The 19,393-nt window shown below is 42.5% G+C and overlaps 3 protein-coding genes across 4 annotated transcripts; all 3 read right to left on the bottom strand.

Annotated features, from left to right (window-relative positions):
• Window positions 1-583: 583 nt before the first annotated feature.
• Window positions 584-2,940, bottom strand: grem1b (gremlin 1b). Its single transcript, XM_020085167.2, has 2 exons — window positions 2,342-2,940; window positions 584-1,916 (listed from the first exon to the last, which is right to left on the bottom strand). The coding sequence occupies exon 2, from the start codon at window positions 1,913-1,915 to the stop codon at window positions 1,367-1,369; it is 549 nt and encodes a 182-aa protein (XP_019940726.1). The 5' UTR covers window position 1,916; window positions 2,342-2,940; the 3' UTR covers window positions 584-1,366.
• A 1,392-nt stretch (window positions 2,941-4,332) lies between these two features.
• Window positions 4,333-12,369, bottom strand: arhgap11a (Rho GTPase activating protein 11A). 2 transcript variants are annotated; one of them, XM_069536353.1, is made up of 12 exons: window positions 11,740-12,369; window positions 10,363-10,430; window positions 10,164-10,260; window positions 9,815-10,071; window positions 9,526-9,689; window positions 9,297-9,437; window positions 8,979-9,053; window positions 8,431-8,604; window positions 8,206-8,335; window positions 7,984-8,089; window positions 6,499-6,613; window positions 4,333-6,381 (listed from the first exon to the last, which is right to left on the bottom strand). In XM_069536353.1, the coding sequence occupies exons 1-12, from the start codon at window positions 11,866-11,868 to the stop codon at window positions 4,922-4,924; spliced, it is 2,916 nt and encodes a 971-aa protein (XP_069392454.1). In that variant the 5' UTR covers window positions 11,869-12,369; the 3' UTR covers window positions 4,333-4,921. The 2 variants fall into 2 exon arrangements, with proteins under 2 accessions (XP_069392454.1, XP_019940470.2); XM_020084911.2 differs by lacking the exon at window positions 8,979-9,053.
• A 1,228-nt stretch (window positions 12,370-13,597) lies between these two features.
• LOC109628044 (actin, alpha cardiac muscle-like) lies at window positions 13,598-16,957 on the bottom strand. Its single transcript, XM_020084913.2, has 9 exons — window positions 16,820-16,957; window positions 15,617-15,767; window positions 15,387-15,515; window positions 15,091-15,201; window positions 14,921-15,005; window positions 14,507-14,668; window positions 14,211-14,402; window positions 13,935-14,116; window positions 13,598-13,846 (listed from the first exon to the last, which is right to left on the bottom strand). The coding sequence occupies exons 2-9, from the start codon at window positions 15,743-15,745 to the stop codon at window positions 13,703-13,705; spliced, it is 1,134 nt and encodes a 377-aa protein (XP_019940472.1). The 5' UTR covers window positions 15,746-15,767; window positions 16,820-16,957; the 3' UTR covers window positions 13,598-13,702.
• Window positions 16,958-19,393: the final 2,436 nt, after the last annotated feature.

Genomic DNA, 19,393 nt, shown 5'->3' on the forward strand with positions numbered 1-19,393 from the left:
CAATGAACACTGACTCAGACTAACGTCACTCAAACCACTTTCTTAGATGTTTTAAACTTATTCCTGTCAAACTTTTCTGAGAAACAGTGATTAGATTTATTAACATGAAGAGTTTCTTGCGCCATCGGAAATATGAAGTTTAATCGGATGGAAATTATTACAATGATTTGGCCTATTTGCTATTAAATTAAAATAACAGTCATTCAGTTCGTTCCAATTATTCAAACACTATAATAAACATACAAGTTTTGGCTCATATATTATAAGGGTGATATTTAGGATGGATGGTTGAAAAATAATGTATTTGCTTATTTTAAAAAACTCTAAGGAGAAAATGCTTTAATGCTCCTTTGTGAAACACTGGTTTGGTCAGATTTTGGTCACCTTTCCAACCTTTATCCAAATATAACTCAATTAAGTTGTGATTTCTATGGTGTTTTCTGTTGTTTTCTCATAAAACCTAAATTAAAACCTGAACCCCATTTAGGGAGATATGCATTACACCTTGTGTGAATGTGTCACATTTTATTTGATACATCTTCCTTCACAAATAGCTTTAAAGTTCCCAATGATATGCACAATATTCCAACATCCATTTATTTTATCTTTTCATTGATAATTTAATCAAATGAATAAACAAACCGATTACATGGACTTTTCATTTTCAACTATTTTATCTCTATATTTTACAAACCATCACTGTACATTGTCTGTTTTAACTGACAAAGAAGCATATTGTTACTACGTTTATGTGGGCACCCAACTTACAGAAAGAGAAAATAATTATAAAATAAAAAACAATTTACTAAAGGACGGAAATCATTCCAACTCAAGGATTCTTGGAATATCGAAATAAAGTCACATCTTCCATTTGCAAATCTGGCCACTCATCCATCACATTCCACACAGTGGAAACATCCAGTTTTGCAAACATATAAAAACACAGGAGAATAGAGGATTGAGCAGGAGAGTGTGTATCCTGGTTCAGTGAGTGTGTGGAACAGTGATTTGTTAAATAAGCCGGGGATGTGCTGTCCTACTGAGGTGAGGAAGCCGTGCGTAAAAACGTGCCCATTCCAAGTTCCCGTGCAGTGATACTTGTTTTCAAACTTGTGAGGAGTAAAAAATGTTCTTTTCAGTTCAACGTCGGTTCACGAGTTGCTCCATGTTTGTTCACACGTTGTGCAAGAAGAGACTCGTGGTACATGTAGGCAGCCTTTATATGTGGAGCGAATCCCCAGGTGGAGACCGACACGTGCTCTTGGCTGTGTGACAGCCTCTCTTTTTCTATACCAACAATCTTGTCCGCGAATAAGAATATGAAACACACACACACTAACACACACAACACCTCTCAGTGTGTGTTTTAGTCCAGGTCTATGGATATGCAGCGGCACTGTTTGACGCGCTGGATGCGTTTCTTCTTGGTGGGTGGCTGCTGGTCCGGACAGTTCAAAGTAAACGTCATGGTGGTAAAACGCTTGGGTTTGCAGAAAGAGCAGGACTGGAAGGCTCCCTCCTCCCTGCGGATGTGCCTGGGGATGTAGAAGGAGTTGCACTGTCCGTAGCAGAAGCGGTTGATGATGGTGCGGCTGACGCAGCCCTCCTCGTGGATGGTCTGTTTGAGCGGCTGCGTCTTGCACCAGTCCCGTTTCAAATACTGGCGCTCCGTCACATGCAGAGCTTCCTGGCTGGACTCCAGCACCTCGTCGGCCGGCGAGGACGAGCCCTGCCTCTGCCGGGACCCGGAGCCCGCCTGCGGAGGCTGCGGTTGCTGCTCCGATTCGTTTGGGTTGCTTTTGTCAGGATGAGGAATGGCGCCTTGTGAACCCCGATTTCTTTTTGAATCCACGGGAGAGGAGAGCAGCCCGATGATGAAAACCATACTGCAAAAGATACGCGTCGAGTTGGCCATCCTTGGGGAGAAGGAGAAAATAATTCATCACCAACACCGTTTCAACTCTGGGCGCGTTACGCACAGCTGTCAAAGCTTTTACGCTGCGTAAAAACGCACAGATCGAGCTCGCTTTCCATTTTTCCTTTCTTTCTTTCCTTTGCATGTGGTTTCAACACATGCAAACCGAAGCTGAATTGAAAAAACGAAATTGAACGTAACCGAGTCTAAATATCTGAGTGAGAAATGTGAACATATAATTACAATATAACCTATAATTTATCCATTACGCAAATGTTCCCTTCTTTAGCCCTACGCGTCCACACATGCTCAGCAGTGGATGAGCGGCATGTCGTTGTATAATTCACATAATCAATAAGTGAAATAAAGTTTATCGAGTAAGTGATGGTGTTATTGTTGCATCAGAAGTGGATCAGACTCTCTCACCTGCTGGAGCCTCCGCTGCAACAAGCGCACTGCTGAGATCCTGTCAGTCCTCTGAGGCACCTTCCGAGGTGAGAGGCACCTACTGCTGTCGACTGTACACTGGCGGGACTGTGGATGGGTGGGAGACCAACCGCTCCATAGACAGGGGCCAGGAGGTGGTGGTGAAGTGGGGTGGGGGGGTTAATACAAATTGCTCCAGCGCCGGACTGTCTCCCTTTTAAATGTCTGCCAGCTGAGATGTGCACAACAGCTCCCTCCACATTATTGGCTGAGCGCAATGGAGAGAAAATCAAAACTATCCGCCCCCACAACACTTCCCTGAACCCACTTCACGAAAACAGACCAAGAGAGGAGCAGGAGGAGGAGGAGGAGGAGAAGGAGGAGGAGGAGGGGGGACAGGCCTGAAGTTTACGCGCACATGGAAAAAGTTTTAAAAAAAGATTTTTCTTTTTAAACCACAATAAGCATCAAGGCAGTTTAATGTCACATATCAAACTAATTCAAAACCGCACTGGGGAGTTCACAATCCTCGAGAAGAAAACATGGCCAGACATGTAATCTAGGAGTGAACTAAAAACCACCAGCTCACCTGCGACTCCCCTGCATCCCCTGGACTCACTGTCACAGTGAAGTCATAGTCAGCTGAGATATATGTGAGCCATCGTCACAAAGCTTTCCTCAGAAACGAGTCATTTCTCTGAAACGCTGCATCTCTTTTCTTATCGTCTGATTCAGCCATTGAGGCTTTTACGCACCACGAGCCTGACGAGAAATCTGGACTTTTGTTTGCACGATGAAGAAAAGTGGACGATAACAATATGATGAGATGGAGCAGGAGTGCAGCAGGAGACATCCAACTGTAAGATGTTTTAGTTGGTTATCATGAAGTGATTAATGAATCAGCATTAACAGAGTCATTTTCCACGTTCTTAAAATTTCCCTCTGGAGGATAATTATTCAGTTTCTGTTACAAATCTCTTAATTATCATTTTGCATTTTTTTTGTATAAACCACAAGTCTACAGTTTGAATTCATCTTTCCAAAAAACGAAATTCCTTCCACATATTCTGTTAAAGCGGAACTTGACAAACTAAATAATGATTATCAACAACACTGAACTTATCACTTAACTTAATTATCACTTTAGTGTCCTGCTGAGGGGGGCGAACAGCACCTTGGGGGTTTTCACAAACAAACATTTCACAATGGCTTCATGTCTTGTAACAGATTTAGAAAACATTATTAAATAAGTTATTAACTATAAAACATCTTTCACATTTTATAATCCCGTTATATTGTTGCCATGTGAGACAGAGTGTTAAAAAAACATATTTCAAAAAACATTTGTTTATGATTTTCTGGGAAATTAAACTCAATTACCCAGACTGCTGTTCGTTCAGGAATTAATTATTGATCCCAATGGTGCATATATCTGGATTTAACCTAGTCTTACAATAATAATTACCACGATGAATTATATATATTTGCATATATACACATACTGGCTGCTGTGATATTAATGTCCTTTAGTGAAATGTCCCCCTGGTCCAATTTAATCCTACACATATAAAGTATTCAGGGGTGATCCATCTCAGTCTCGATGGAAAATAAAATCTTAAAACTTCTTTAATGTCAATATAAGTTTGAAGATGGCTGACACACTTAACTGAGCCTTTCTACGAATAACCAGGAGTTTAAATGTCACTGAAAGAGAAGTACAGAGAAAAATACATGTTTGTTTAATGAAAAAATCTGCAGATGTAAATTAAGTTTTCAAACGCACCAAAATGTGACAACCAACAAGCAGAGAAGTAGATTGTATCTGATTAAAGTCAGCTTTTAAAAATATAAAGCGTCCCAGGACCTGTGCTGAAGCATGAACAAGTGTTTCACTGAACGTTTCAGTCTGATCCAGTCTAATGGTAGGACGCCCTCTTGTGGCTCAAACGCGCTCTAATCTCCACAAACCAGAATAACTGAAGCAAACAAAGTTCCATGATGTTTGTTTTTATTGTTCTGAAACAGTTCACGTGGTAAAACATTTCACTGTCCGATGGTTCTGAAATCGATGGACTGCAATCGACTGATGATTTGATCAATACTGCCTGGCTTTTTTTTCTTTCTTTCTTTTAAACAAATTTAACAAAAAGGTGCATTTTTTTCCTTCTCTGTTCATGAGAAAAATATTAAGACAATGTTCTGTAATAAAAAATAAAAACAGCGTCACCCTCAGAAAACATCTACCTAAAGGATTAGATACAAAATGCATAAATAAAAGTTTAAGACTTGATCCAAACTTTTCCAGTCACACCCTCAATCACATCATGTCACATCATTTGGCCTAAACTCTACTCAGCGCTACTTAACATGCAATCTTGTGGGCTGATATGTGTCGATGTTTAGTTTCTAAACAAATAAGGCATAAGAACATCTCCCAATAACAACACAAACTGCACCTACCGTAGCTAGAAAATAAATTAAAACCCTGAACATGTGGATCTTATGAGCAGGAATGTTTAATGTCATGTAGTTTTACCAGAGACCTGCATAGTAAGAGGAAACAGTAAGGTAAAGGATGAGCTATAAATCTACAGGCCTGGTGGCAGACAGCAGTCGTGCCTGGTTCAGAGGATTCCTCGGTGAACCTCGGTAATGGTTCATTTCTTTCTCTGCGACCTGCAGCACCAGAGGCTTCTGAGCTCCCGGCGACTCCGCCACAGAAGAGTCCACTTTGGTCTTTGGTTGGACCTTGTTGGTCACATCGCCTAAAGCGCACAGTTTGGGTTTACGGGCCAGGGTGCTTGGCTTTTTGGGTGGCACCGGAGGTGGTTTCTTTATGGGACACCTGCTGGTGGCCTGTCCCTCTGGTGGCTCATCCTGGTGAGGGACAAGCTGTGGGTGAGGGGAGAGGCCGCTCTCCAAGCTCACCGCCTTGACCACTTGGCTGCTCTGGCTCCTCCTGGTGGGTCTCCTGCTATCCCCCAGGAGGGAGTTGATCCTGCGGACTGTCTGGCGTACAGGGGTTCGCTGAAACTTGAGAGGCGACCTGATTTGCTTGCCCTTGGGGCCTCTGGGAGAATGAAGGGTGAGCTTGTTGAAGTGCTGAATGTGCTCGGCCACGTGCCGCTTCTCGGTCTCCAGGCTGCGTGGTGAGAGTGGTGGCTGGTTCTGGACTTTGGTACCGATCTCTGGGGAAAACTCATCTTTTTCTTGTACCGTGCTGACTGTGGTACTGACTCTAGGAGGAGTACTGAGGTGGAGTTCAAGTCCCTGCTTATATGGAGTGGATTGCAGGCCGGAGGTGACACCCAGCTTGAAGTGAGCGGGGCTCTGGATGTCCAGTGCGTCGATCAACCTGCTGCAGTTCACCTGCTCTGCCTCACTTTCACTGTCTCCCACCATGGAACCATTAGGACTGACAGGAGCGGCACGAGTTCCAGCTTTATCAGCCTTCAGTGCTGGACTACAGTATACACCAGATTCAAATATCACACTATCAATATGCAGAGGAGAGAGAGCAGCTATTTCCATCTGGCCAAAAGTAATGTTCTGATCATTAGCCAGGAACTTCTGCTTGGATGGGAGGCTGGAGGTGTCCACAGACAGAACTTTAGTCTCTGGTGGACGGACAGGGACGCTGCCTGATGGCTGTGTTACATTTGCTCCGGCAGAGCTGCAGGAGACCCGTGCGACAGCCTGGAGGTCACTGCCCGACTCTCTGAAGGCCTTCTTGATTTTCAGCAGCGTGGGGCCGGTTTGGCTCTGGGCTTCCGTGATGGAGCTCTCGCTCTCAAGGCTGCCGGCGCTGGAGGCACAACACAGCTTCATGGGAAGGCTGCTCACGACCGGGGGCTTGGACACGACAATGGCCGGCTCAGACACGTAGGTGTTCTTTAGGCATATCTTCATCGGTGTATCTGTGAAAGACCCTCCGCTGAAAGCCTGCGCTCCTACTGGGGTCTCCACACTCCATGAGGTCTGAAGGGAGTTGCATTGGGGGGTCAGCAGGTTGTCTTCAGACTTACTGATAAACTTGGTGCCTATGGAAATAAGTGGGATAATAGCAAATATTATAATTTGAATGAGTACATTATACTTTGAAATATTACAATGGAATATTTTGAGGTGGAATAATTTGATCTCCTGCAGCTACTCACTCTTGCACTCGGTTTTTCTGGGCAGGACTGATGGACTGAACTCTGTCTCTTTGGTGAAACAGAAACTGGTGGTGCTCTCCTGCGTGGCAAGTCGCCAGCCAATGGACTCAGATCCCTTCATCACAATCATGGAGGGAGAAATGAAAGATGAAAGAAAGTTGAAGGAGGCTTTAGATTATTATTTTGTTAAAAAGGACCCTGCAGATGTTGCCCAGTGTGTAACCATTAATATGTTAATGCCATGATAATTGTGGTTAGTTCTTCAGAGGATGATTAAAAATCACTCAGAAGAAACAAGATACTGGATTTGTTTAAATACTTTTATTAAGGCAAGAATGTACATATGTATTATATAAGTAAAGAGCATTAGAAATCACCTAAAACCTTAACAGTTCACCCAATGACCCTAAAACAGGTTACAATATTGTCTCTGTATATACTTTAGTACAGTATATACTCACATTAGGGCTGGGCTATGTGGCCAAAAATGTAAAATAATAATCTCTCTCTCTATATATATTTTTTGATAATCATCACATTATTTTTTTAAGACTGATTTTGGCTCCAGTGTGATGGTTGTTGTTTTAAATTCTTCTTTTCGAGCAGAGAATGACAAATCTGAGGTAGATAAATAAGTGGTTATACCTGGTGGCTGGCTGCGGTACAGGTCGTAAATCCCACTGCCTCCGTATTAATGGATGGGACGTGGATCAAGTCAAACAGTCCAAGTACACATCAAATAATTTCTCTCATAAATGGTTTCTGTTACTTTTGTTTTAATCTAACTGATGTTCAAGTGTCAATTTTCCCACTGAAGTTATTTGATGCTATAACAACAGGGGGAAACGACAGGCCGACCCGTCATTGGTTGAGAGTGTATGAGCTGCTACCATGAATCCATCCCTGTTCACTACTGGAGACTTTGGCTCCAAATGTGCAAGATGGGATATTTGAGCTTCATTTCTGAACAGTGGGAGCATCTTTATATACAGTTTTGTATATATCTCCTCACAGAGCTTTAAAATGCAAAAGCATTAAATCGATATATAGTGGACTTATTATTTTGCTATTGATTAAAACCATCAATATACTTTTATTGCCCAGCCCTAACTCACATGCTTCCACCCAAGTGATTCACATACTAAATCACTGGTAATGGGAAATATTCCACAGATTTGTACCATAAGTATGAACAAGTTATTTTCTAGTGTTACACACATAAACCTTTGAAAAAACAGATTGGTTTTAAAACCATGCACGTGTTAGTTTAAATGTGTTAGCTACCAAAAGTAAACATGGACTGACACAATAAGAAAGTGCTTCTGTAAACCGTTTAACCCAACTTAAAAGCCCAAGTGCAAACATATTATTAAATCCTAATCAAAAATTAATCGCAGGAAATGCCTGCATGCACTTTATTAACATCTTTCACCGTCTGTGAACCTGAGAAGTGCAATGTGAAGTCTAACTGGTTACCACACTTACAGCATCTTTGCTGCTCTTCCCCAGGCTGAAACGCAAACGCAGAGATTTGCGTGGTGCCTCTTTTTTGACTTTAGGAGAAAAGCAGCCGGCTCGTCCGGATTCAACTCTGAAAATGATATGAATTCAAATATCAGTAAGATAAGTCAACAATAATTATAAGAGTAATTTCTTTGTCAGAACTTGAGTCAAATCTTTCAGTGTGAAAAAAAAAGAAGAGCGTACCTGTTGACAGCATGTCTGCTACTAAATCGTCGACTCTTCCTCCTCACAGAGGTCACTGACTGTCTTCTGGACCTCCCGGCTGAGGACGGGGCATTTTGGGAAGAGTCCAAGACCCCAGAGGCACTATAAGCTAAAAATATAAATAAGAAAAACATGTACAATTAACCACACGCTGTGGATCTGTGAGAGGAGTTGGTGCCCATTTGATCAATCCTTCATCAATACCTGATCCAGGAGTGGAGATGCCGCTGAACAGTGTATTAGGAAGTAAATCTATCCCGAGGCTCTTTTTGACGGATCTACGTTTCTTGTTTGAGAATCCAAAAGACTGACCAGATTCCATGGGGAGTTTTCGCTTGGACGATGGGGTTGCAATCACAGGAGTTGCAGAGGAAAAGACTGACAAAATAAAAATCACAGAAAATTTAAGGTCTCCAAAATAATGGATTTGTTGTTTTACATTTAAAAACAATCCAGCGATGATTCTGAGCCAAAGCACTGAGGGCAATTAGCAGATTCATGCAAATGACAGACAGGCAGACAGGCAAAGACATCAGTACAGGCGAGCAAGAGTTCATATAATTGAAATGACACCTCATTCATTATCCAGGCAGCTGCTATTCCATATCAGCTTATGCATTTTAGAAGATGAATCATGTCATGAAATGCAGAGTTTGATTTCAGAAGCTCATTGTTTGATGGAAATGCAGGTGTGTTTTAGATATCATGCCAGATGACAAGCATCAGTTATCTCATCTGATAACAGTACATACCAAGACTGTCTGACTGGTTGGCATGTGTGGGTGTTCTATTAGTTTTTATCTTATTCAGTGCACCACTGACCATATCTGAAATGTGACAGAAACCAAATAACTTTAACATCATTTATGCCTCAAGCTGCTTCAAAATGACACAAATCATTCAAATGTTCTACAGTACTGCCTCAATAGATAAAGGAACGTTTCGAACTTTCTCTGGATGTAAAGTTAAAATTGATGGAATGAGAGAGGCAGGACTTCTTGTCTCCTGGAAAGGAAGGTGCCTATTTTGACTTTCTCAGGGAAATTCCATCTCTGAAGATGTAGATTTACCTCCAAAGCTGCGTCTCTGTCTCCTTTTCATCCCTGAGTTCAAGTCCAGCTCCTCGAGTTCATCGTGAGTTGGGGACAGCACCCCCGCCTCACAGCCCATCGTGGCTGGAACCTTTGCCAGAAGGAACTGTGGCAACACACCTGTCACACACGAACATAGAAATATTTGAGTGCTTTAAAGAAACAGTTAAACTGAGAGAAAGTGTAGATGAGATGCTTCAAGTTTTACCAAAACGGAGGGCGTTCTCTATGAAGCACTGTACTACAGCTGCCTGGAGCCTGAGGCGCTTCTCAGTGTTGGCGTTCATCTTCTCTGTACCGTCTCCAGAGTGAAGGAGGTTAGGGGCGAGTATTACAGACAAGTTGCTGCTGTCCATCTTATTCTCTGCACTCCTATGATAAAGCAAGGAAAAGGAAACAACTAAATATAAATGTGTGTCCTAATCACATTTAAAAGGCTGCAAGTAATCCACTCAAAATGTACAATAAAGTAATCAAAATAAATGTATTTACGGCACCTCTGAGACACATTATGGAGGAAGTCAAAAAAGTGACGCAGGACAGAGAGGTTTCTGTCGGGCAGCACACAGGACAGCAGCAGGGTTGCAGAGGTCCTGTCCTCCGCAGTGGGAAGCTGCTGGGCCTTGAGGAAGGCCTCCTGCAGCTCTGTGGGCAGCACAGGCTCTGGCAGCTCCCTGAAGAACTGCTTGACCAGGCCAGCCACATCACAGGGAAGTGCAGTGGACAGGCACTCCTCACCCGCATCCAGTTTTGCCTGGACACAAAAACACAGCTCTGTTGTGTTAGGACGGTTCCCAGGGTCAAGGTCCCTGAATGAAAGCAAGGTCAGACTACGCCATCACTCACCCTGAGTGCTTTCAGGCGAATGACAGAGCCTGATTTTCTGAACAGCCCCTCTGTGTCGACATGTGCCAGCAGATTCATACATGCATCAACCAGAAAGCTGGGAAGGAAAAGAAATGTCAGGACAAATTGTACAAAATGGGACCAGGATCAATTTCCCAGCTGAAAATAAATAAGCAAATAAGCATGGCCATGCACTAACCTTGGCACGCTCCCACTTTCCATATTATAGTATGGTAAGCTTTCCAGGGATACACCGAAAACCTTTGTCTGGAGGAACAATTGAACAATACAAAAAAAAGGTTAGAGTCATTATTTCTCCTCAATGTTAGGATTTAAACAGAGAAACTTTTTAAAATCAAGTTGATGATGATTAACCAGCAACATCACAAACCCTTTCTGGATTAATATATGTCAAAATCGACTTTTGATTTTTTGGTCAAAATACCAAGTTCTCTGTGTCCTGACAGGAATTTCACATCTCAAGTTTTTACCTCTGATTAGTTTGATGGATGGCTGACTGCCAAACATTCCTGCATTTATGGCAAAAGCTGCATCACCTGAATGATCTGGATGCATCCACAACAGAATTACTTGATGAAGTTCCAGATTCCTTCACACAGACCGAGCTATAGTTTGGGGGAGTATTTTGTCCCCACATCTTAGTGAATAATCCAGGAAAAGTAAGTAAACTACTTAGTTAGTTATGCTTTACCTCAGTCTCATGGGTCCACATCAGTATAAAAAATAGAAATTAATTTTACTTTGTTACTTTACAAGCCCATAGAGATTAAAAACACATAAAGAAATTGGTACCAGTGTCTCCAAAACCAAGATAATTGTCGTCTCAGATCAGGCCATTATGATCACATTTTTGAGTCAGTTAATCTAAAGATAAAATTATGGATACAATTCCTCGACAGTGTATGAAAGGTGGGAACACTGCTCGCCACAAACATGTGACCTTCACTCGTCCACCCCGGAAGCTTGACCAAAGCAGTTTTGCATGACTACAGCTGCACAAGAAGTCCAGTTGAGAACAGTATCTACATCCTCTCTACACAGGAAATTTGTAATATTCATTGTTTGGAAAGTCACGAAGTCTCTTGAAACACACCTCGTGACGCCTATGGACCAACTACAGACACAGTGCACAAGAAGAAAGAGAGCTTACATTCCTGTAAATCCACTATAAGATCCTGCAGAGGTTAAAAGCCCTGTAGCTACTCAACTAAGTTTCTGTTGGTGTAATGTGTCATGAGGACTTCAGAGAAGTATGTGCGTTTCTGTGTCTTGTTGGCCTCCGCGTTCTGTTGCCACTAATGAAATGTATGGTGTGAGGACAGCAGGACAAAGCGCCAGCAGAGACTGACATGGGTGCGAACAAATGGGTCTCATCCGTGGAGACGTGCTTTCAGTAATATGCTAATTTAATTCAGCAGACTAAACAATAGTGAGTCCGAGTCTGAATCTCCTGCCGATGCTTCTCCGATCTCGAGAAAACACACGATCAGGTCCAAGCTTTGTGAGACATTAGTGTGTGGTGTGATACGCTGGTACTGGGTCGCTGTGTACTCACCGAGCTGCTGGCTGTGGTCTTACAGCTGGATGCTTTGTTTTTGTTCCAGTTCTTTGTCTTGACGCCATACGCGGTGCGGAGGTGCTGCACGGCCACCAGACGCATCACGTTCCTCTCCATGACTTTCATCCTTCACCTCTGCTTCGTATTTACTAAATCAAACTTGCGTTCACTCTTCTTCGTCCAGCGAGCCTCTCTAACGTGATCACTTTCTCCAGACGCTAACTCATCCTCCCGTGGATCTGAACGGATCACGAGAGGCTTCACACACACACACACACGGAGGTTTAACTACAAACCCCCACGACGACGTCCCTCAGTCTAAGTGAGGCAGTGTTAGCGCCTATTTAAGATCTGCCTTCATGCTTCGGTTGCAATGCAGTTAGCTAGCTAACACGAGCACGCTGGGTTCTATTTTAGTAGCTTATTAACGAGCGTCAGTCGGAATAAAACAACCCCCCCGGCCTCACTGTGTCTCAGAACTTTAAAGTTGCTGCTCACCTCTTCTCAGACGCACAGAACATTAGTTATTTCGCTGGCTGGCTGCATTGCGCTGCGGCTCGGTCGCAGCTCGGTTGTGAATCGGACAGTTTCCGCACAGTATTCAAACAGCGGCGCTCCCTGCTCTCTGCGCTCTGATTGGCTGGGAGCGAATAACATTCTGCGGGGCGTGTGTTTTACAAATCGGTGCAGCCTCGCCGGGCGGGGCGGTTTCTATCGCTCCCTGTGACGTTTAAAGCGGACGGCGAGTGAAACCGGTCGACTCCGGCGGCGAAAACAATCGCATATTTGAAATGGAGAGTGTGGCCATAGACACAAGTATGCAACTGTACTGTGAGTCACGAGCATGTTTTTAAAAGACTGTGACACAGCAACACACAGGTTTGAGGCTTGTTCATTAAATATTGGGACAGACTGCAAAAACAAATACAGTGAAGCACATTAGTGCATCGATTCACTGTATTTTCTTTTTCACTCACAGATTTTCCTTTTCTGCTCATTACTAACAACATTCTGACAATGAATCATGACCTATATAGTGAGAATACTCCACATTAAACAGTTACTTCAACCAAAATGTGTTCTTCCAGGTATATCACCATGCAAGGTTAAAAATAGATACATGATACTTAGAATTTCAGCAATGGAACAGATTAGGAGGAGGTGGTTAAACCTTCAGTCAACAGGAAGTCAAATGTGAATCGTAATATAGAGATGTGAATGATTAACTCACATAATCAGAAATCAAGAGATTGAGTATTTGAAATTATGGAATTAATTGATACAAATATTGAAAGATATGAATACTGTGTATTGCATGATAAGGTTCAACCTGAAATGCAGAGTTCCTCTGTCCTGGCTTCAAGAAAGTCATGTGGTCAAGTTTCATTTCAATTCAATTTATAGAAACTCAAGAGGGGAGTATAATTTAAAAACTCCATGTGCATGTACTACATTAAAGCAGATGTGTATTTCTTTTTATGGACATTTATATTTTAATCAATTTAAGAAAATGTATAAAGAAAAATAATGAAACATTGAGTGATCTGATCCTTGTTATGATGTTAGCTATTGATTAATGCATAATTGATTTGTTAAATGATTTGCAAATAAATAAAGGATCTGTATCTATGTTATCTAATTTATATGAAAGGGGCAGGTTAATATACTTATAATATAATTTTTTTTTGCTCCTTTTTGTACATCCAATGCATATAAATATATTACATTGTTTTGTTAAATTGTTTTGGATTACACTTCAATGAATGAAAGAAATCAAACTAATCAAATAATATCAATTACAGTTCAAACACCCTCCCCCTTTTACCTGATTTCCAATTCAAAACAGTACAAGAGATACTCTCACAAGGGCTTATCTTTATTACAACAGAACATACGAATATATATACAGGAGACAACAATAACGTACAAATGCATGGACAAGAGGAGTTTGGTTGTGTGTTTAGAAGCACTTCCTGTGGACGATGGAGGGGCCTGCCTCGTCGTACTCCTGCTTGCTGATCCACATCTGCTGGAAGGTGGACAGGGAAGCCAGGATGGAGCCACCGATCCAGACGGAGTACTTCCTCTCAGGTGGAGCAATGATCTTAGCAGGTAACAAACACAGTGTAAGTTTCTCTGAGTGCTCATTCACTGAGTTAATCAGCTTTATGATGAATAAAATGTTTTCTCACCTTGATCTTCATTGTGCTGGGGGCCAGGGCTGTAATCTCCTTCTGCATACGGTCAGCAATACCAGGGTACATGGTGGTACCACCAGACAGCACGTTGTTGGCGTACAGGTCCTTACGGATGTCAATGTCACACTTCATGATGCTGTTGTAGGCAGTCTCATGGATACCAGCAGACTCCATACCTGGTGGACGACAAGCAAAACAGATGAGCTTTGTCACAGATGCAGAATATACTGCATGACGACAACCATAAAACAAATGTAAGCAATGACTCACCAATGAAAGAGGGCTGGAAGAGGGTCTCTGGGCAACGGAAACGCTCGTTACCGATGGTGATGACCTGACCGTCGGGAAGCTCGTAGCTCTTCTCCAGGGAGGAGGAGGAGGCAGCGGTGGCCATCTCATTCTCAAAGTCAAGAGCCACGTAACACAGCTTCTCCTTGATGTCACGCACGATCTCACGCTCAGCTGAGAAGCAGAAAGATCACACATGTTGAGAAACAACTCTCGCACACACGTTAAACTCTCTTATACACGTTTTAAACTAAATAACCATGATGGTGCAGACCTACCAGTTGTGACAAAGGAGTAGCCACGCTCAGTCAGGATCTTCATCAGGTAGTCGGTCAGGTCGCGACCGGCCAGATCCAGACGCATGATGGCGTGGGGAAGAGCGTAACCCTCATAGATGGGGACATTGTGGGTCACACCATCACCGGAGTCCAACACAATACCTTTAGCAAGCAGGAGAGGAGCAGAGTTAGAGAGCTAAGCCTGCCAATGTGAGGACAGGCAGCTAAATACTTGTCTTTTTCAACTATGTATCACATCATAAACTATATAATGCTGTTGAGAACACTGGGCATACACCCTGATATTGAGGGATTAACACCTCCTTTCAGAATAGGATGTATCCAGATAATTGACTCTCATAACTGATCAAAGAGAGAAATTGGGTGCATGTGAAAAAGCTGCAGTGTACTGACCGGTGGTACGACCAGAGGCGTACAGGGACAGCACAGCCTGGATGGCCACATACATAGCAGGAACGTTGAAGGTCTCAAACATGATCTGAAAGAAAGCGCAAGCAGAGCGTCAAAGGTTTGTCTTAACTCCAGAACAAACAACGAAGAAAAGAGCAGAGACTCCAATGTACCTGGGTCATCTTCTCCCTGTTGGCTTTGGGGTTCAGGGGGGCCTCAGTGAGCAGGGTGGGGTGCTCCTCGGGGGCCACACGCAGCTCATTGTAAAAGGTGTGGTGCCAGATCTGAGAAAGAGAAACAGCTGATTTCAGGACTGAAAGTCTCGGCTGAGTCAACGACTAGGTCATTAAATGAAGCGTCAAGTCTAAAAATAAAGCAGCATCTATGGCAGGGGCGGCTGTGAATTCCCAAGAACGCGTCGGTTCAGCTGCCATGAATGTTGTAAATGAGCATCACTGTCAACACACACCTTCTCCATATCATCCCAGTTGGTGATGATGCCATGCTCGATGGGGTACTTGAGGGTCAGGATACCCCTCTTGCTCTGGGCCTCGTCACCAACATAGCTGTCCTTCTGACCCATACCCACCATCACACCCTAGGGGAAGGAAGCATGACATCAACATAGGTTATAAGAGGCTACTTTCACCTATTACTCATAACCCAGAAAACGATTTTGTGGGGCAGACTGAAGCGTACCTGGTGGCGGGGCCTTCCAACGATGGAGGGGAAGACAGCACGGGGAGCGTCATCTCCAGCAAATCCAGCCTTGACCAAGCCAGAGCCGTTGTCGCACACAAGGGCGGTGGTCTCTTCGTCGTCACACATGATTGGACTTTACTGGAGTGGTCTAAAAAATTTGGTGGAAAAAACAGGTGGAAACACAAGGAGAGAAGGTTCAGGCCGGGTGTTAGGGGCAGCAACAGCTGTCTAAACCAAAGCCCTCATAGAATACATAGCACAAAGGCCTGTTATAATTGAACACTTTATCAGCGGAGCTGATGATGTGATGATGTGACAACACCCGCTATATCTGGAAAAAGTTAGCGACATCATCAGCCAATCACTTATGTGATTATTATAAGTATTAGCCGTAATCCACAGTGACTTTGAAGTCCTGCCAGCACGCCTTTGAAACACTAACACAGCCCACCTCAATGGGTGTTATCAATAGCGAGCTAATTAGACGTGCATTTGGCAGCTATTTTTGGTCCTGACCTTGCTCTACCACTACTGATACCATATCTCCACTGCTGTGATTGTTCCTGGGACATCTCAGAGCTGCTGAGGTAGCACCAAAAAGGGGAATAACAGAGAGAGAGAGAGAGACCTGTGATCTATTTTTAAAACTCAGCAACCCCCACTTTGCTTTAAAAGGGTGAAACAACTGACACACGGATCTCCTGCTATTTCAGGTCCGAGGGAGGTTGTCAGAGATCCAGGGCAGCAGCACCCATCTGTCAGCACACTGTGACACTTTTGTTTTACACCGTGGCTCATGCATCTCAGCTGCCCACTTAAACTTAATTCATTAGTGCATACGAGAATATGGCAAACATCTCTGCAGCTTCTGAGCACTATAATGATGTGTTTGAGATGGATGCAGATCTGTCTATGTTCTTCCACAGAAGCTGCACATACATTTGTTTGTATTTGTCACAGAAAATCACATCATCTAACAACCACATTGATTATTTCAACATCACTATAATAATCAAACCAGAAACTCCAGTTTACTCAGTATACTCAACAAGTTCAGGTAGAAATGACAACTTAAGAAAACCCTAACTTTAGCTGAAGTTACATCATCCATTCATTCATCCAAGTATCATCAGCTCAAAGTACAACTGCATGAGACTAATCGCAGAAATGACACAGTCACACACAGTGAAGTGTACTCACCAAGGTGCACTGCTATAGACGGATGCTTCCACTGGGACAAAGTCTGAGAGTGAGGAGGGTCCCTTAAATAAGACCCAGACTGGGCCGGGGGAACCAGGGGCGGGGCCAAAGGGGTTCACACAAGTCCAAATAAGAGCTGCCGGCAAAAATCAACAAGCCAGAGGAGCGTGTGTTTTACATACATGGAGGGGACTTGTGTACACTGAAGTCACTTGAATGATACAGCTTCAGTGAAATATTGGCCAGGGATAAGTACAATAAACTCAGAAAACACTGTGATGGAATATTATAGGTGGGTCCTAACATAAAGGAAGTGTGGGAGTGTGTGGTCATACAGACATCTGTATTTTTCAGATTATTCATTGTTTAATTTAATCTTGCAAAACCACATTAACATGAATGCAACTTTGGAGAGAAGCAAATGTCATGTGAGCTTTATGAAGTATGGAACTACATGCCTTGAAATAAAGCACACTTATGTCTGTTTAAGTAGATTCTCTTTATAGCCTTTATATTGTGTGCTAGATTCAAACAGTGCCTATATCATGCAATAACTGTATCAAATATATATAGAAATACTGTAATTTCTGTCCCTCTGATGCCTAATATGACCACACAGGGCAGGGACACATATATCATACCTCAGAGTCATAACCACCCAGAAGGCCCTCTATGATGACCCAGTCAGGACAGCATCACTGGTGTCTTGTTAAGGAGATGAAAACATAGTATATGTGTGTGAACTAGGCTGCTGGTATGTGAGCTGAAACTCCTCAGCGTGTGGAACAGCTCATGGTAATGCCAGCAGGGCCCTGTGTCTGATCTTGCTGTCTGAGTGGCCTGTCGGCGTCAGTGCTGCTTCCTGATTGGCCCGGCTGTCTCCTTGTAGGGTTATGCTGAGCAGCAGAATCATTACTGCGCAGCCACTGAGGTTCATGAACCGTGAGTTTGCAAAGAGGAACTCCATATTTGTGCCCCCCACTTAAGTGTGTATACTGCCTGATGTTCACTGTACCTTATGAGGGAACACTCTCATCTTTGCAGGAGTGATTCAAGTGTTTGATAAATTGTTTCTTATACAGCATAATTCCCAATGAACACATCATATATGGAGAGATCTCAGGGAATGCCTGTCATGTTTTGAAATGAAAAAATACATGTTTGCATTCAGGCCTTCAGGAGGAATGACACAGCCGTAGAAGAGCAGTATATATTATTTGAGGTTATATCATAGCTGGAGGTATGTGAGAGCATTCTTCTGCTCCACGTTTCCCCACCAGATACCAGCACTTCCTATTTATAGCTATATAACCCCCCCAGTTCCACAGATAGAAGCTGGATGCAACTAAAGTTGTTATCATAGTTTTTTTTGTTTTTTTGCAGAGAAGCCTTAAATAGACTGGATTAATGTTGCTTAGATTAATGAAAAAACAAGGGGTCTGAGTTACAATGAAGCTTTTCTACCAAACAGTGAGAGACAAAGTTTTCTCTGAAGACGATAAAGACAATATTGAAAGGTGTCTTCCGTCTCTGTTAAGGAGTTCGATAATGTCATCAGGATTATATGGATTATATGAAGGCTATGAATCCATAACAGAAAGTGTGTTTGAAAAGATATCACATTTACTACATGGGGAGAAAAGATGCTATTTGTTGCATTGTGGGAAATGTTGGAGCCAGTGTTTTCAGAGTCGGAGGTACAAATTAAAAACCAAACTCAGTTTTAGCCTCTTCTGCTTGGATTTTAACTATACATTTTTTATATTATGAGCCCCTAAACTACAAAAACCAGAACAGCTATATCTTTTCAGAAATATGGATGATTTTATTCCAAAATTGCCCGTTCTAATTCCATAATTGCTCTAATATATCACTTTAGCTTAGCAAAAGCAAAGAAGTGATAAATATAGTAAATAAATAAATAAAATAACAAAATGAAATGAGCAATATATGCCTTTGGAAATTCCACGACCTGTATAGTAATTTAGTATTAAGGTCATGTTCGTGTCCTGATGAGATGTAGAGGCTCAGTGAGGTTGTTCTTCTTGAGGGTGTGTGTGTGTGTGTGTATGTGTGTGTGTGTGTGTGTGTGTGTGTTCAATCTACAAATCTACAATTGTAGTTCCAAAATTCATCAATCCTGACCTTTGACCTCTCACTGATGCACAAAATAACTAGGTGCATTACTAAAACACAGTTTCTTTACTTTAAATTTTTACACCACTGTACATATTGTATTTCACTATAATTATAACCAGCATTATACAAGACAATTATAACAAGCCTATTCAATAACACATAAATATACATTAAACTAACCGGTGTTTAAAACACCAGAAACAATAGTTAATAATATAATACTCAAAATTGAGTTTTTCTGGAGCTGCGCGCACATACGAACAGTTAAAAGACACGTGCAATAATCATAACAAGCAATCAAGTGCATGAGCTAAAATGATTTAGAATAACAGTGAACAACATCATGGTAGCACAATAACTACAGGTCAAAAAGTAAAGATGGCTTATTGTGCAAATTCACAGAGAGATGATAAGATATATACAATTGGCTATTTT

Source organism: Paralichthys olivaceus, chromosome 12 (genome assembly GCF_024713975.1).
Source record: "Paralichthys olivaceus isolate ysfri-2021 chromosome 12, ASM2471397v2, whole genome shotgun sequence".
Taxonomy (NCBI): Eukaryota; Metazoa; Chordata; class Actinopteri; order Pleuronectiformes; family Paralichthyidae; genus Paralichthys; species Paralichthys olivaceus.

Coding starts and splice junctions, on each gene's coding strand:
- grem1b (XM_020085167.2), bottom strand. CDS start 1,915: ATGGCCAACTCGACGCGTATCTTTTGCAGTATGGTTTTCATCATCGGG.
- arhgap11a (XM_069536353.1), bottom strand. CDS start 11,868: ATGAAAGTCATGGAGAGGAACGTGATGCGTCTGGTGGCCGTGCAGCAC. Junction 9,438..9,525: donor AGAGAACGCCCTCCGTTTTG/GTAAAACTTGAA, acceptor CGTGTGTGACAG/GTGTGTTGCCACAGTTCCTT. Junction 8,336..8,430: donor CATCTCCACTCCTGGATCAG/GTATTGATGAAG, acceptor TTATATTTTTAG/CTTATAGTGCCTCTGGGGTC.
- LOC109628044 (XM_020084913.2), bottom strand. CDS start 15,745: ATGTGTGACGACGAAGAGACCACCGCCCTTGTGTGCGACAACGGCTCT. Junction 14,403..14,506: donor CTACTCCTTTGTCACAACTG/GTAGGTCTGCAC, acceptor TCTGCTTCTCAG/CTGAGCGTGAGATCGTGCGT. Junction 14,117..14,210: donor CTTCCAGCCCTCTTTCATTG/GTGAGTCATTGC, acceptor GTCGTCCACCAG/GTATGGAGTCTGCTGGTATC.